At 35.1% G+C, this 17,844-nt stretch overlaps 2 protein-coding genes across 2 annotated transcripts; one reads left to right on the forward strand and one right to left on the reverse strand.

The window, feature by feature from the left end:
- Positions 1-2,718: 2,718 nt before the first annotated feature.
- Positions 2,719-3,936, reverse strand: LOC128227400 (pancreas transcription factor 1 subunit alpha-like). The gene is made up of 2 exons (XM_052937901.1): positions 3,465-3,936; positions 2,719-2,978 (listed from the first exon to the last, which is right to left on the reverse strand). Exons 1-2 carry the CDS (start codon positions 3,934-3,936, stop codon positions 2,719-2,721), a joined length of 732 nt encoding a protein of 243 aa, XP_052793861.1.
- A 4,194-nt stretch (positions 3,937-8,130) lies between these two features.
- LOC128227407 (uncharacterized) lies at positions 8,131-17,288 on the forward strand. Its single transcript, XM_052937913.1, has 7 exons — positions 8,131-8,288; positions 10,762-10,867; positions 11,564-11,697; positions 12,078-12,174; positions 13,653-13,756; positions 15,044-15,170; positions 16,723-17,288. The coding sequence occupies exons 1-7, from the start codon at positions 8,131-8,133 to the stop codon at positions 16,777-16,779; spliced, it is 783 nt and encodes a 260-aa protein (XP_052793873.1). The 3' UTR covers positions 16,780-17,288.
- The last annotated feature ends 556 nt before the right edge of the window (positions 17,289-17,844 follow it).

Raw genomic sequence — 17,844 nt, forward strand, 5'->3', positions numbered from 1 at the left:
TGAGGACTCTTTTTGCAGAAATTTTGAATTTCTATTTCTATTCAGGATCACATGATATAAAGTTAACTATTTGCTGCTGGATTTCTCCCTGTTAACAACGTAATTACCATCGTTGTAAACTTTTGAAGGTGATCTATTCTCTGTGATGCTTTTATTTTTAATAAAAAAGAGCCGCTAAAATAATTGTCTTCATTCGTGTTCGAAAAACTGCAGATTACACTTGTCTCTGAACCGTCCATGGTATCAACGTTGTGGAATATGTAAAAAACAATGGAATATAAAGCGAACGCTTTTATGTCTAAACATTAACTTCAATGTTGAATTTTGAGACAGTTAATTAAGTTTGGTGAATTTATTAGTTGTAAAATTGTTATTTTTTTTCATTTTATAATAAATGAATAGACACAATAGCATTCCAAACTGATTGAAGTATGTCGAATACTCGTTTTATCCATTCAGTTCATTTTTTCTTGAAGAACACTACCTCCTTAACATTTATTTATGGGTGGTAGATTGGCATTTTTGATTGTTCTCTAAACATTTGTTTTGCTATACCAAAAAGGATAAATAAATGTCGAAAACAATGGTTCTTATGAAGGATACCAAGTTTAATTTAAAAGAAATGTGCAGAAAATACGATATTGCTACCTTATGAGACCATAGAAGATCGCAGTAAATCTTTTAGCATTCACCAATCATTTAATATTTTTGCGTTTTCAGCTATTAAATAAGCAGTTATAACATTGTTTATAGTAAGTAATATTTTCCATATATGCATTACTTATTAAGAAGTTGAGGATGTATCACTCGAAATTGATGTTTGTTTTACATGTATTGATTTTGAATAAGAGTGTCACTTTAATTTCTTGTTTTCACTGATCGTTCCAAGGCGGCAAACCCATCATTTATCAGGAACTTTATTTTGTCTTGAGGTGTTGGGTGTCTGTCGTGTGCCTGTTAATACACCGGTGGAAACTGCTAGGACAAGCCCAGTAGACAAGGTGTTGACGAAAATCCTATTTATATGCACTTATTTCATGGCGTAACAGACACGTAACGAGAAAAACTCAACGTCGCATGTGAACAAAGACAGAACTCAAAACATATTCAAATATCTTTATGGATAAATGCTGGTATTACCGTGCTTTTAAAGAAATGCATGGTTAGTTGTTGGCTACTGGGCATTCTCATGTTGTTTCAATGGCACTTTTCGAACGTAATGCGTTTTGAATGCAGTCACTAAAATCCTGGTCACATCCACGCTAGTAGTTTTTCCGTCGAACTTTTGCAAATTCGTACGGTCATCGTTGACTCTTGCGAGCATCAATTACGGATGTTAATGAACTCACACAGGACTCGGGGACTGTACGAAAAGGTTTCACCGAGTCGAGCTCGTAGACATTTTTGAAGTAGGCGCAAGGGCCCCGGTAGAGGTCGTACAGGGATCACACGATGACCGTGCGGATCTTGAACACCGCGAGACACGCACTAGTTTGCCGGTGTTCTCACAACTATTTCAGGGGAGTCTACGGTTATCGTAGGTTGTCTACGGACGATACTACGGACACAGGGGTTGGGGAACTCGCGAAATGTTCACAGAGCTTTACTTTCGCCGTACGGGCTCCGTACCACATCCTTGACGATTCAAGGTGGTAGAATATATTTTGAAGTTCACAAAGGTAATCTCTCTAAAAGATTTTACGGGGCATGTGACCAGAAGTTACGATAGTACGGAGACAGTACAGATTTTTAAAAAAAAAGGAATCTTACGATTTTATAAATCGCTCGTCCATCATACAGATATGTGTTCGAAGTTACGAAAGTACGAAGACCGTACAGATTTAAAAAAAATGAAATCTTTAGATTTTATAAATCGCTCGTTCATCGTACAGATATGTGTCCGAGGTATAATCGTCAGCAAAAATGAGAATTATAGAGATAGTCTTTTTTGGAAAAAACACACCCCACACACGAGAGTTATGTAATAACACTAAACAAGAATGATAGTGATGAATAGTTTTAGTTTATACTGATTTATGTTAGCTCCATTGTAACGAAACCTGATGATTGTTAAACACGCACGCTCTAGTCCGTTTCTAGGAAACTGGTGTTCATTTTGTGAGGTCATGAGAAAACACCCCTGGTGGGAATCGAACATATACCGTCTTGGATGAGAGGAGGACAGCTATACCACTAGACCACTCTCAACCCTATTATCTAAATCGACGATTATTTCGATTCAAAAGAAGGGGCTATAATTATCTGCTTGTGATGCATAATACTACTTCACAACTATGAAAATGTCACATTTTTCTCCAAAGGCCCCATTATTGACAACGACGTTACGGTATAGACCGAAAGCCCTTTAAGGTACTAAATATAGAAATATAGTGGTTCGCAGTACTCATGAGATAAACATTAGCATTATCGGGTACGCACGCTCAGAAAATAGTGAAATACTTCTACTACGGAGTATTCGGTACGCAGGGGGATGGTGTTACACTTCGAGGGATATTGGTCGTGCTTTTTGTTAAAAATGTAAAGATATATATAACAAAACTTTTTTTAAGTGTAGAAACTTCAGTTTTAGTAATACTATTCAATCATCAAAGTTTTTTTATTAGTATTATACACAGTTTATAAATAAAGTAAAACAAATCTTCTATCACAAATGTAAGTTCCTGCTTACATAATATTCAATCAAAACATACAACAACTTCAAGTTTTATCAATTTCCACTTCAATGTTCCCGTCCACCTTTTCACTTTCGATTGTTTTAGATTTTGTACAGTTTTTAACCTTACTATCACAGACTTGCTTCTCGGTTTTAATGTCAGTAATTTTCTCGGGCGCCTCGGGCCTCCATATTTTTGCTGACATGGTGTTATTAGGCCCAAGAGTTGGCACTTTTTCATTCTTCCAAGATAGTGAATGTCCTATCAAATATGGGGTCGCAAACGGGTTTTCCGGATCGAAGGCTGAAAATAAAAGAAAGTAAAGTTGCATTTTATTACTAATGAATTTCTTATTCACTGCGCATTTAATAAGAATTGGAAAGAAATAAAGCGTTCCTCAGCAAATAATTGTTACTGTTAAAAGAAATAAAACCTTTAAAAGAAAATAAAAACATGGCAACAATAGCGTTTGTTTAAAAATATATTTAGCAAACATTTGAGATTTATTTTGAGGTAAGCATTTTCGAACATTCCTTTTTGCCAATACTTGTATTCTCAATGTCATTTAAATATCGTATATATATATGTATATATATTTTGAGTTGATATCATTTAGATAGCTAGGCTGTTCGATTATCAAAAAATGATAAAATAGATAAACACGGACTATTCGAAACAACGAAATAGCAAAAATTATTTAGTGTCTAAAAAACTAAATCCTCGAAATCTGATACTTTGCTGTGTTTATCATTAATGATTTTATAAAATAAGTAATTAAGAAATACATACCTTCATGGCAATGAATTATAATTTTTCTTTGGTTCCGTAGAGATCTTTCAGATTCATCTCCCATTGATGCCGTAGATGTTAACATATCCGCCAGAAAGCCTATATAGCCTATAGCTAATCGTAACGTGTCAACTTTTGACAGACGTTTTTCATACGGTAACGTTGGAATATGTGTCCGTAAACCTTCGAACGCCTCATTTATGGACTGCATTCTCCGTCGTTCTCGGAGATTGGCAGCGTGTCTTTGTTGAATTTGAAACTGACCACATTTCTTTCTTCGACGTTTTGATTTTCCAAATTTATAATTTTTATCACAAATCATATGTTCACCGAAATTCGCAAACCCATTTTGATAAAATTTTAAATCATCGTCCGCGGAGGAATACGGCGATTGCGATAAATCGTCAAAATAATCATCCACAAAGTAATCTAAATCAAAGTTCTCTAACATTTCTACGTTGATTGTCTTCATAAGTTTGATTTTATCTTCTACGAGGCGAAAGTAATATCATTTCATATTAGTCCCTTGGGACCTTTTATAGCATCTTATGTACGATATCAAGGCACGTGGAACTATTAAAAGCGACCAATCAGGCGTTGTTTACTTTGGAGCGCATGCGCCACCCGACACATAAAAACGTTGCCTTATCGACCCAGGCGCGTGCCATAACGGGATATAAAGATACACGAGAACGACTTTGTTAGTTTAAAAGGGGCGGTGGGCGTGTTTTCATAGCGGCTTGATAATTCAACTGTATTTAAACTCACCGTCGGGAGGAGCTTAAATAACTTCTGTGTGAAAAAAATAGTTTAATATAAATGATGAATGCGATTCCTCGGGTAAATCGTGCGACCATGTACAATAAGTTAATAACCTAACATTTTATACAGCTTATTACCATATGCAATCAGTTATTCATAAATCATTTATGTTCACAAATAATGGTATTAAATTCAATTTCAATTAATAGCAATACGTAGCTTACCATTGGCTAAAATATCATACACTACAATGGAGAAAGCAATGCATTTCAATACATATTTTATTTTATAACATCGATAACCAAGTCTCTTTGTAAAGATGCTTTAATTATAAACAATGTTATTTTATAAGAGCTGTTCGTTTTTGACATTGATCAGTTGATTTAATTTTTTCATACCTGGCCCATTAATATAATACGAAAGAAGATACTCTCTCCTTAAGTCACTATTTACAATACAGATGAATGTGATAGGTACTACATGGACGCGAGTCCATTGCTACAAGCTCGAAGATACAATGCGTACGATTCATAAAAAAATATTTACTCTAATTTTAAAGTATCACACTTGCAGACTGCGAAAAATGGCATTACAATTATGTTGATATACATAATCATTTTCCATGTCCAGGGGCGGTTCCAGGGTTCGACGTAAGAGGGGGCGTTATGAAGGGGCGTTACCTTTTGACTTGCACATCTCCCTCAGAACAGAAAGTGATTTGGTATAAATTGTAGGTCGGGAATGTAAGGGGGTATTCCTCAAAGACAGTTTGAACATTTTTTAGTCCGAAATGGTGCATATTGGGCGTATTTAATACTTTTTTTATAAAAAAAGTAAATTTGGACGACCCCCCCCCATTCGGTAGTGATATCAGATGACTTCTTATTCACATATTAATTAAACTTATAAAACGTACACATTCATGAAAAAACGAGTTTTAATGCAGTGCATCTACACGGCGATTCATCAACGGAGTGTATGTCCAACTGGTTATCTACACATACAGGTTCACATAGAGTTTCGCAATTTTTATAATTATATATATTTTAACAGGTATATTGATATTTTATGAAACTGCAGACAAACGTATTTTTATTATTTTGTACAACTCTTCCATTTATGTGTATCTGAACATTTTGCGCGTTTTAGATGTTTACATTATCATAAATTAGTAGTCACTTTAACTTATTGCCAAACAATTAGTGTAACGTTTTGTAAACAGCCCGGCAATTCTAATAGATACAACTGGAATATGAGGATGCTAATTGGAATTTAGGATTAATTAAAACATTCAAATGTTTATATACTGAGGGCATCGACCTATAAATCAGGTATATAGGTCCGTGCGAAGGGGAAAAACTCAAACATAAAAAATCCCAAATAATTTGAATCTGAATGGAGAGAATACTATCAAAGGGGGGCAACTCATACAAGTATACTGCACTTGTAATCAAGGGTTAAGGAAGCTTTCATTTAGTCCCAAATAGAAACTATGTATCTAGCTTCATTGTATTCATGAATCAATTAAACCTCATATTCAAAACGAACGAGCTTCAGATACGTATTTTATGTTTAATTCGGTCGGGGATGCATACAGTGACAAGCGCTGGTGATATCATCCGACAATAACATTCAGTATGTCGTCGCTCATTCTCATTCATCAGAGGTTTGTGGTACGCATAGTACCCATTCGGAGCTCCTCGGCCATTTCTATCGAAAACAACCTCGGATGTATGCCGGTATATCAGTTGAAGTAGTTCGTAAATTTTTGAATTATATCATTAATTAAATGTAGTGTTTTAGAGTTGCATTTATTGATCTTAATTTAAATTGATTGCCAGCGAAGTGAATTATTGCAAACTTCATTAAGATTTCAAAGAGTTAAGTCATAAAGTTCAACTGCTAAATAAAATTACTACGCGATCTACTTGCAGCGGACTTAAACGTACCACTTTTTGAGTATGTAAACCGTCCAAATACATCCGATGTTGTTTTTCGATAAAAATGACCGAGGAGTTCCGAATGGCATAGTATCATCACTCTGGTGTACGAGAATGGTCGTCGCCCAGAGCCTTACAATGGAAAATAGAATATTAAGTTAAGCTAATGGATAGGGGGGTAGACTAATATTAACTCAGGCAACTTAAAATTTCAGAAACAATAACGCCATGTTTGGGATAAGCAGAATTTACTGTATAAGTATATATAAATTCATCATATTGTTTAGTTAAACGTTAATACTGATTTATTATTAGTATTAAATTACACACTTGCCGCCAGTTATATAACGTTTTTAGCAAACATTTGACTAGTTTGGACATTTAAATAATATGTTTGGTTAGTAATAATAATTAGATAAATTTTGACTAACCAAAACACCGGTTTTGTCTTATATGACAAAAAATAGTCTAATACAAATGGCTGCAAAGTCTATTTTTCAGTGCATAGACATTGTACTTTCAAACTGCTTATAACATTGAAAAAAACCTTGCATCCGTTTAAGTTTCAATAGTTTTGTCTGGAATGCGGTCTGTAAGAGGGATGATTTATAAGCAGACATTGTATTCCTAATACTAAACTCTCCGTTTCATTGTGATTGTTAATTGGTCAAGAAGAACAACTTACTGTTAAAGCCTAATAGCGACTAAATAGGTACTAAAGATCCAAGATTTGCCATCAAATATAAAACTAGCAGTCTAAAATTCCAATAAAAGTGCTCTTATCTGGGAGCACAGGGATCAAAACCAAACATACCGTCTCCATGACCTTGTGGTTATGGCGTTCGCCTACGGAGCGGAAGGTCGTGGGCTCGATCCCGGGCCGCGTCATACCGAAAGTCGTTAAAAGCTGGTACCTTGCCTGGCGCTCGGCATTTAAAGAGTAGTGCTTGGAAAAGTGGTGTACTTAGTACTGGTTCAACCCAGGAAAGTCGTATCCCGTGTATCGGTGCTTTACACTGAGCACGTTAAAGAACCAAGAGGTCTCTTCGCAAAGAGCTAGGGTATCGCACCTGGATCTCTTGTACCACACTCTGTTTCTTCAAGTCTTCCAATGCCTAGATTTGACTGCGAATTGCTGTCACTTCTATCTCATGTCACTTAGGGCACATATTAAGTTGTGATGGCGTCACTGCGGGTTCAAGCCATAATGCAGACAATGGGCGCGGGCAGACATTGATAAACCCAAATAAACAAAACAAACCAAACATACACTCCACGAGACACGAGACACACAGTACCACAAGACAATATGTAAAGATAACATTGATCTCAATCAATAAATGTCGAAATTACGCCTCGGAACATTCAGGGATAAAAATGGTTTCTGGTGTCTATATATTAACTGCCAACGCGGACTGACAGTGTGATGGACGGCCAAAAACAACAGGACCACTATTTTTTTTTTTTGCAAACGGTTGGAGACGTTTCCTCAAAGAGCTTGTCATGCCATCTATAACCATTGTCACCATCGACGGCTACACAGTCCTGGCTGCTTTGGTGATATCTATCAGGCTGAGCCGTATCCAATACGAATAGTTTTGCTTCGTCTTTGCGTCGTCCTGCTTCAAACCCTACGCCATTCAGTCTCAGTGACCCGGTCAGCCAGCCAGCCAGCCAGCCAACAAGTCAGTCAGTTTTGTGAATACGTATCAGTTTATCAAATTATACATGGATATGAGCACTCTAAATATACACAAATATTCGACTATCAGTTGTGATGTAATCAAATGAAAACTAAATAAATCATGTGAACTGATTAAGCTAATTCAGCCATTTTTATTTAACAACCGTCTAAAATAATGATGAACACAAAAAAACGTTGATTAATAAAAACAATTAAACTAACTTATTATTTAGGTTTGCACATTACTTCTGGACTTACAACATTCTTAGCATCTGTAACAATGAAACTGTTGGTACTACTGATAGGATTGTTTCTGGTAGTTGAGACAGTTTCTGCTCAACAAGGAAACTGCCATACGATAGATTCATGCTCCTGCGTCTACGATGATGGAGTGATAGTCAATTTGACATCACTGGCAAGAACAGATGGCCTGCCAAAGTAAGATTTTCGCATAATAATTGTTATCTTTTAGTTGTACTTCTAAGCCACTTTTTAAATTATTTGTATCTTTTAAAATGATTATTATAGAAATTCTACATATACGCCTGGCATAAGTTAAATAATCATATGCACAATACTTTTCAATGTTTAATAGAAGTATGTGGGATGGTCGAGAAAGTGTATGCCATATCCTTTCTTTGTAAGTTTTGTTTACTATGGGCAAAATATGAAAACATGAAAAACTAAACTTTAAGTTTTGATATTGAAGAATGTTGCGTCTTAAAGGCTGTAAATTTTTGAAATCCTAACTCTTAAAGAGCATTTAAAGAAGAAGAGAACTAAACATGGAATACCAAATTATTGCAAAGAAACATTTACAAACAGTTTTTCCCATATTTAATCGAAAACTAGTTAGATTAGCCAGTACTATGCAAAAATCCCTTATCGAAATATTTTGTATTGATATCAAATAACCGAGATTAAAAACCGAGTCATGATGCATATGTTGTGTCCGTAATGCACCAGTCAATTATTACCACGCCCTCCTTCCCCAGACCGAGAACTTTGGCCTTCGGTTAAGCCAATCCCAGGTAAAATCCCTGCTCTGCGGAGACAAACTGCTGGTTAAATCCCCACCACCAAATGCCCCCCCCCCACGCACCCCGAAGAAGACATCCTAGGTAAGACCCATTTCCCGCTATTTTCGAAAAGAAAACCAGCACATTTACACGGCACTGCGGTGCCACATGGAAGGTTAAAACACGACCCATTTCCGAAATCAATATCTAGGGTTTTTGATTTTTGAATAACGCAAAAAGTTAGGGTTAGTTGGGGTTGGGGTAAGTTTTGAATTCCGTCAATCATTTTAAAAATGCCAAAAACCGTCTAATAACCTCCAACTACTGTGTCTTAGGTCAAAAACTTCATTTGCCAAAACCAAGGTCAATATCTTACTTAATGTCATCTTAAAAAGATAACACCGTATTCAATTTACTAGTTTTCTAGTTCACTGCCCGTAAAATAGGATAGGAGGGTCGGGAATTTAATTTTTTGTCTTTTGTTAAACTTGTTTCTAAATAGCATTTTCTTACTCTAAACTGGCCCAGATGGTCTGGATTAAGTTTATCTAAATTGTGAGGGCATTGTATAATGCTAATAAGTAAAATAAGACAAAACACAGCGTTATCTAGGGTATCACTTAAGTTTGCATGCTCAATTATGAATCAATATTTAAATAACCGATTGCTATGTTCAAGAAATTTGACTGAAAAAATAAAGTTAGTTTTAGCAACAAGTAGTCCAGAACATGTTAAAAAAAACAAGTTTCAACAAATAAATAATGAGTCAGTTTCAGTAACAAGTAGTCCAAACCATGTTTAAAAACAAGTTTCAACAAATAAACCATGTGTACGTTTCTGTAAAAAGTAGTCCAAACCATGTTTAAAAACAAGTTTCAACAAATAAACCATGTGTACGTTTCAGTAACAAGTAGTCCAAACCATGTTTAAAAACAAGTTTCAACAAATAAATAATGAGTCAGTTTCAGTAACAAGTAGTCAAGAACATGTTTAAAAACAAGTTTCAACAAATAAATAATGAGTCAGTTTCAGTAACAAGTAGTCAAGAACATGTTTAAAAACAAGTTTCAACAAATAAATAATGAGTCAGTTTCAGTAACAAGTAGTCCAAACCATGTTTAAAAACAAGTTTCAACAAATAAACCATGTGTACGTTTCAGTAAAAAGTAGTCCAAACCATGTTTAAAAACAAGTTTCAACAAATAAAAAATGAGTCAGTTTCAGTAACAAGTAGTCCAAACCATGTTTAAAAACAAGTTTCAACAAATAAATAATGAGTCAGTTTCAGTAACAAGTAGTCAAGAACATGTTTAAAAACAACTTTCAACAAATAAATAATGAGTCAGTTTCAGTAACAAGTAGTCCAAACCATGTTTAAAAACAAGTTTCAACAAATAAACCATGTGTACGTTTCAGTAAAAAGTAGTCCAAACCATGTTTAAAAACAAGTTTCAACAAATAAATAGTTAGTCAGTTTCAGTAACAAGTAGTCCAAACCATGTTTAAAAACAAGTTTCAACAAATAAATAATGAGTCAGTTTCAGTAACAAGTAGTCAAGAACATGTTTAAAAACAACTTTCAACAAATAAATAATGAGTCAGTTTCAGTAACAAGTAGTCAACAACATGTTTAAATTACTAGTTTTAACAACTCAATCATTTGTTAGTTTCAGCAACAAGTAGTCTACCACATGTATATTAAATAACTAGTTTCAACACAATGTGTTTAAATAACTAGTTTCAACAAATAAAAATATTGTTAATTTCAGCAACAAGAAATCCACAATGTGATTCAATAGCTAGTATCAGTAAATAAACCATGTGTTTGTTTCAGCATCAAGAAATCCACACGTGATAAAATAACTTGTTTCAACAAATAAATCCGTTGTTAGTTTCAGCAACAAGACCGACAATCACGGGGACACATACTCGTGGAACCCGTGCGTCCCTTTCTCCTTCATCGGACCGAATAATGACACCGAGTGTGATGGTGTTGCGGTAATGTATTAGTCTACTAATATCCTCTTAATAAAAATGCTCCGTTCATAGCGTCTCCATGATCTTATACCCGTTAGCACATTTTTGAAGAGCCTTCATAGTTACTCATGTTCGCACGAATATACATGTCAACGTTTTCCTTAACCGTGTAGGGGCTACCAAACAGACGTGTTGTATAATTATTGCAAGTCTGCTGTCTAAACCCCACCCATCGGGTAAATACATGCTTTGAATCGGTAGTGTTTCAATAACAAAACTTGCAAGCAGATCAAATCCCCTTATGGCGGTTTTATTTGGTATATTAAAACCCTGCATATGGTCAGCAATAATAGCTTAACGTTTCCTGTGTATCCTCCGTGGAAACCATAGCAGGTTGCAAAGCGTTCGCATTATGCACAGGCTTTGTTTGATATTTTATGTTTTAAACGTATGTTGTTCGATCTGCTGGCTTGGATGTGTTTGGTGTTAATCCTAATTAAAAAAACAACCAACCAAACAAAAACTTTTATTTTCCCATTTTAGTTAGTTTTTCTTATTGTTATTCTATGTTTTTTTTGTTTATACGTTCTACACATTAAAAGTAGATATCAACTTTTTACCATGATAGTACCGCTAATCTTACACCTATCTTAACATCACGTATATGAACATCATTTATGTGAACATCACCAAACTAACACATTCTTTTTCCATCAGGTGTGTATGATACGCCAAGGCTTTCCCAACCCGTTAATCTACGATCTAGGTAAACAGGACAGTGCTATGTTTAACGCTGACGAAAACGGAACACTGACTTTGACCTACACTTCGGATCAAGGTGACTTCAAACGGTAACTATTTTTATAAAAACATTCAATTAAACTTAAAGTAATACTATACATGGCATTCGTTTGAAGGAAGGCAACTGTAGTAAATGCGCATTTTAACTTATTTGTTGCTTCTGTGATGATAATAATGATGGTGATGATGATGATGATGATGATGATGATGGTGGTGGTGGTGGTAACGACGACGACGATATTGATGATGGTGGTGGTGGTGGTGGTGGTGGAGGTGATGATGATGATGATGATGATGATGATGATGATGATGATGATGATGATGATGATGATGATGATGATGGCGATGGTGGTGGTGGTGGTGGTGGTGGGGGTGGTGATGATGATGATGATGATGATGATGATGATGATGATGATGCTCTTTATTGCAGCACTACGACTATAATACTTCAGTGTAAAGATAACTCCATATTCAACTTCTTTGAAATTGATGGAGAACAAGACATCAACAACGACACCATCGACTATGTAAGTTTAATTGAATAAAACGTTGTAATAATCTATATTTTGTTAAGTCTTAATGTTTAATTTTCAACTAATGTGTTCTAATTGTAATGCGTATTTTTTTGTTAGACATAAAGAGGGAGGAGGAAACAATAAATCAAAAGACTGTAACCCTTGAAGTCAACCATTTAACCAATGTCCTGTTAATGGCACACGTTTAAAGGCAAAACCAAAACCAAACATATGACACAACGCTTTAACTGAGCAAACAGTATCAAACTATATAACCGTTTAAAGGTTTTAACCATTAAATGGTACACAATATCACACTTGTCGACAAATTCACCAACGAAGCGTACAAACCATGCAGTAACACAATCAAGACGCCAAAAACAAGCCATCGTGTAACAGAACATTGGATGCAATAACTAATGTTTGATAAATATAACGCTAGCATCACGTGATAATGTCAATCAACCAATCACACTACAGCTTTTTGTTGAATCGAGTTAGTAATGCATTTCAAAATTGTGGACTTCAAAGCCAATATTTGAGCATATATCAACTTTTGTTAATGGGTTTCAGCCGTTAATATCTTAGTTTAACACTCCTTATGATTTGCCACACGTTATTTTGTAACAAAAAAAACCCCGTAAAAAGTGTATATTGCAAAATATGAACGAATCCCTTTCATCGTAAATATTCGGATGTTTGCTTGTCTCTGAAGTCTTCACTGTATCAGTTATGTGTGTGAGTTTAAACCAGAGATCTTATATAGAGTCGAAACTCGCTATGTCGAACCCTGTTATCTCGATGTTCTTTTTCGGTGTCTTTTCGGGTTAGTTATATACTTTCTGCATATAGGTTATATCGAGTAATTATTTTCTCGAAGTATTTTTTGAGGTCCTCACGTCTGAGACATAGTGGGATTTGACTGTACGTTTAAGTATATAGGATATTTACGGTCGTATACATGAACAATGAATCTACAAGAACCCATTAAACTATATGCATATGAAATACAAAATACAAAATACCCCCCCCCCCCCCACAACAACACTAAGATGATGATGTTCACTAAGAAACTTTATGAATTTGGCATGCACATTTCTTACTGCGATCTTTTATGCATAAATTGATTACTGAGCACACTCATATGAATAGCAAATGCAACAAAATGAAATGTATTTATAAAATAAAACATTTTAAAGGCTGGTATCTGAAATATTTTTACTGATTTGTTTTTAAATATGTGGTCAGTTCTTCCTTTCAATACTATTTGGTTCGCTTTAGCAGTGATTATTTACATTATACCCATACTCGATCACATTGTTCTTTCTGTTATGTTTATTTTTAGGAATGTTAATTGCGTGAGGGAATGGATGCATATTGAATTACATTGTCCGGAGATATTGCATCAGAAATAACTAATAACTGTAATGGAATATCTATAAGTTTATTGTACTACATTACACACGGTTTATTACAACACTTTATTACAGAAAATGACACTGTTAAGCCAGTGGTCATGCGCATACGCCCCAAGTATAACTCCTGCAGAGACACCATCATCCGGTCTAAATGGTGGAGTCATCTTTGTAATTGTGTAAGTCAATATTATCTTTGGTCAAATTGTGTTAAATATTTTTTATAGTATTAAAACTATAGTTGTTAGATAAATCAATGTTTAAAGTCAATGAGATTGAAGCCTTCATTCAATGTTATATGTCCAAGAGGTTTATATTGAACTATGGTATTGTAAATAGGTAAGCCAGTGTTAATGGTTCCATATGTTCAAGCAATATAGAGCAGTCCGTAAGTCAATGTGACAGCTCTGCCCGATAGATTGAATAAAGCAATAGCAAATACAGGGAAAAGCCCAGAAGCAAACCTTCACGATGACCCTATTTTAAAACTCATGGTCATGGTCAAAGCCGAACAGACACTAATCGTGGGAATGTTTAAAACAGCGCAGTCATCACATCCACCAGACACCACAAACATACCACACTTGTATCGAAATATGTTTTTTTTCGCAATTGTTGGGGCTACGGCATTGGATCTGTCAGTGAAACAGGAGCTCCTAGGGGTTTAAACTAGTTTATGAGTATTTAACCACACACTTGCTACAACATTAATTCATATTTACGAGAATGGGCACGTTACGCCTATGTGACCATAGTTACATCGGTTACACTAATTAAACAACAACTTACATTCCTCAAATGAACTGCCTTTCGGCAATTGGGAATATTTTCCGATGAACGCAACATCTCCTGATAAGTTCGGATTGCGAATCATCGCGTATTAATATCAATTAAAAATTGTTTTTCAGCAAGCAACACATAATAGTCAACATGTTGGAATCCATTGTTGTCATAATCGTTTCATTTATTTGTTTAAAAGTGATTTAACGTATCAATTATGCAGTGATTAACTTTTTACCGCGTTATTGTGTCGAATATAATAAACAGATATACACATGGTATAAATCATACCATAATAATTATATGCATTATGCCAGTCATTCCTTACATAATTGCAACCTTGTAAATATGTCTAGTCGGAGTTTAACATAAGCAATCCTTGTAATGGGAAGGTCAATATTGTAAAAAAAACCTGGTAAATTTACTGTCCATCTGCAAGTCAACGGTAGTAGCCGTGCAATATTTATAATTGTTCATTTGTCAATTGCTTAATAAGTTTTCAGTCATCTCTGTCAGTTTGGAAGTCAATGTCAGTTGTCACATCAGTTAAAAATAATGATAACACATTGAACAGGAAAAAGCACGATTGCAAAATTCAAAAGTCAACAATGTTCAAATTGTCATTTATTTTAAAAGAACGAGTAAGTTTACATTATATTTTTTATCAATTTGTTAATGTGTTACAGAGTGTTCAGTCTGCTTGGCGCATACCTTATTTTCGGTGGGATGTACCAGGCTCTGATTAAGAAGGAATCTGGTATGCGGCTGTGTCCTAACCACGGGTTCTGGTGCGCCATTCCAGATGCCTTCAGGGTACGTATGAATGTAAATAAAACATACCAGTTATATTGGGTAACTCAATCTATTAGGGAGTAATATATTTGTGATCCTGTAGTAAAATGTCGGTGAGTAAGCATGAAAACTATGCTTGCAAGTCAGCGATTTGTATACACATGGTCAATTGGATGAAGGTCACGGTAACTTGAATGTTGTTAGTTACGATTACAAGTAAATCTGCTTACCCTTTCTTAGATTGAACAAAATATGATTGCCCTTAATATTTTGTATGCTCTGTTTATGCCTATGGGTTCAATTTTTCTTACTTTCGTAAGAAACTTTACTTTAGATTATAAAACAAAGTGGCATCTGGAGTTCGTGCGGTCCTGTATTAGTGTACTGTGATCTCCATTGGTTTAATCAAATGTTATTAAATTACAAACACGTTCCAGATGCCATCTGAACAACCATTCTGACCTTCTGTTTTTTTGTCCAACAAACGAAGCATGTCTAGTATTCGTTAAGTGTATATGGTTTGTCTCTGAATAGTGACCCAGTTTCTGAGTACAAATTAACTAGCATTAATTTGTCTAGACGATACACATTCAGGCCATGTTGGATTAAGTTTGGACTCGAGTGTTCACTTTATTGTGACTTTATGAGATAGTCGTGATGTGATCTAGAATTAAACTTGCCTATAATATTCGGATGCAAATGTTCATCCCGAATAGACCTCTAGTGTGTTAACAGGGCTTTCTTTGATTTAACATAGTGGCAACGCTATTGACCAAATAACTCAGTATTGATCTTGTCCGACTTAATGTCGAGACAAACATTCTGTGGTGCACGATATTCCAAACATGTGGCACATAACAGTACACAGTTGTATCGACTAGAATTAATTCTATATCAAACTTGGTCGAGAGTTTATAAAGATCACTAGGCTTAACTGTGGCTTTTAAAGGGATGAACGCTTACACGTGTCGACTGACGTCAGACGACGGACTCTAGACGAACACAAAGCGCAATGAGCTCTGGTAAACGGATACAATAATAGTGGTTGTTATAGACAAAGCAATATCTGGCAAACTCTCGGCTTTCAACATCATGGTACTGGTTTTAAGTTTTGAAACAAACTTCAGTGATGACCCTATTCAGAGGCAAAGTGTTCAACGAGATACACACAACAAAAACAAATTATATATAAAGCACCTCGTCAATGTCTAAATGAGTCTGCCTAATTGTCAGTCCACACTATTTCATTACTTAAGCATATGTGTAGAAAGTGACCGAATTCCTTTAAAAAATCATCTGTATTATTAAGTTGTGATAAAGGTATACAATCGAACCCCATCGGCTTGAACTCACTTGACCCGATTTCCTCGTTGGCTCGAACTAAATATAAAATACCTATTTCTTTATACTGAAAGTAAGCATTCCCGCTTGGCTCGATATTCCCGAGGCTCGAGGTTATTTCGACGGTCCCTGGGATTTCGAGCCAACGAGGTTCGACTGTACTTATTTGCCGTAGATATCTTCACAATCCCGCTAAGACATACACATAGAATATTGTTTTTCTTGCTTTCAGGGCAAGAAAGCCAACATTATCAACACCGACGGTGGAAACAAATACGAGAGTATTTAAACTGACTGACTATTCACTCATTTAACTGACATGTTTACATTCTTGGCCTTTTGAGGACACTATCCACGCGAACTTTGCTCCGTGTTGTTCTAGGCCACGACATGTCGCCATATTCATCAAGTGATTGACTAAACAACAGTTCACAATTCATCAGCTGTTACAGCTTCCAGTAATACAGAGCAGAGTCAGAATTCGCAAATTTTCTTAAGGCAATTCCGAAATTCAGTCAGTTTTCTGATTGGACTGTCTCACATTTTATATAATTGTAATATGTATCTGATATATTGATTTAAGTTGATATTTCCTTGAATTTATTTAAAATACACACTTGATTTTAGAAAATGACTGAATATGGCTGACTATCGAACCAGCTTTAAGAGTTTTCAAAGCTAAATAAACATCGAATGATCATGTTTCACGAGTGTTATTCTGAGTTTGTGTATGTTTGCTTATGAATTTAGTATTATGAAACATGTTTAAATATATGTTAAATAAAAACCATTTATGAACGAGTTTTTGTATATGTAGGATGACTATTTTTCACAAACCTGATAAAATATAGAATATAAATCCGACAACAAAACCGCTCGCCCACGAGGACTCTAATAAACACTGGGGGATAATTTAACCTTTAAGCCTTTTGTTGAAAAGCTTAACTAACTATGCTTAAAGACAACGTTATATATCAACATTTGTTGAAGGGTTCCGGTATCTTAGTTTTAACAATCCTTATTATTTACCACACTTTATGTCGTCATACACAAGTGCATTTTGCAAATCATGAGCGATTCCCTTTAAATAAGAATGAATATTATGATAATAATAATAACACATTATTCATTACAAAAATCAAATTAAAGTATGTATTTAGTTAATTGAAATAAAAGTTTCGAGAAATTGGGGCCAGGTCAAGCTTATCATTAAAACGAATATGCAAAAACAACAACAATACGCAGTTCACCAGCGATCCCTAGGCACCTAATCGCATTCAAATGCAACAGCAATCCGTCGAAATGTTTTCTTTAATTTTGTTCAATAAGCAACTGACCCTTCTTTCATTTTAAG

Source organism: Mya arenaria, chromosome 1 (genome assembly GCF_026914265.1).
Source record: "Mya arenaria isolate MELC-2E11 chromosome 1, ASM2691426v1".
Lineage (NCBI taxonomy): Eukaryota > Metazoa > Mollusca > Bivalvia > Myida > Myidae > Mya > Mya arenaria.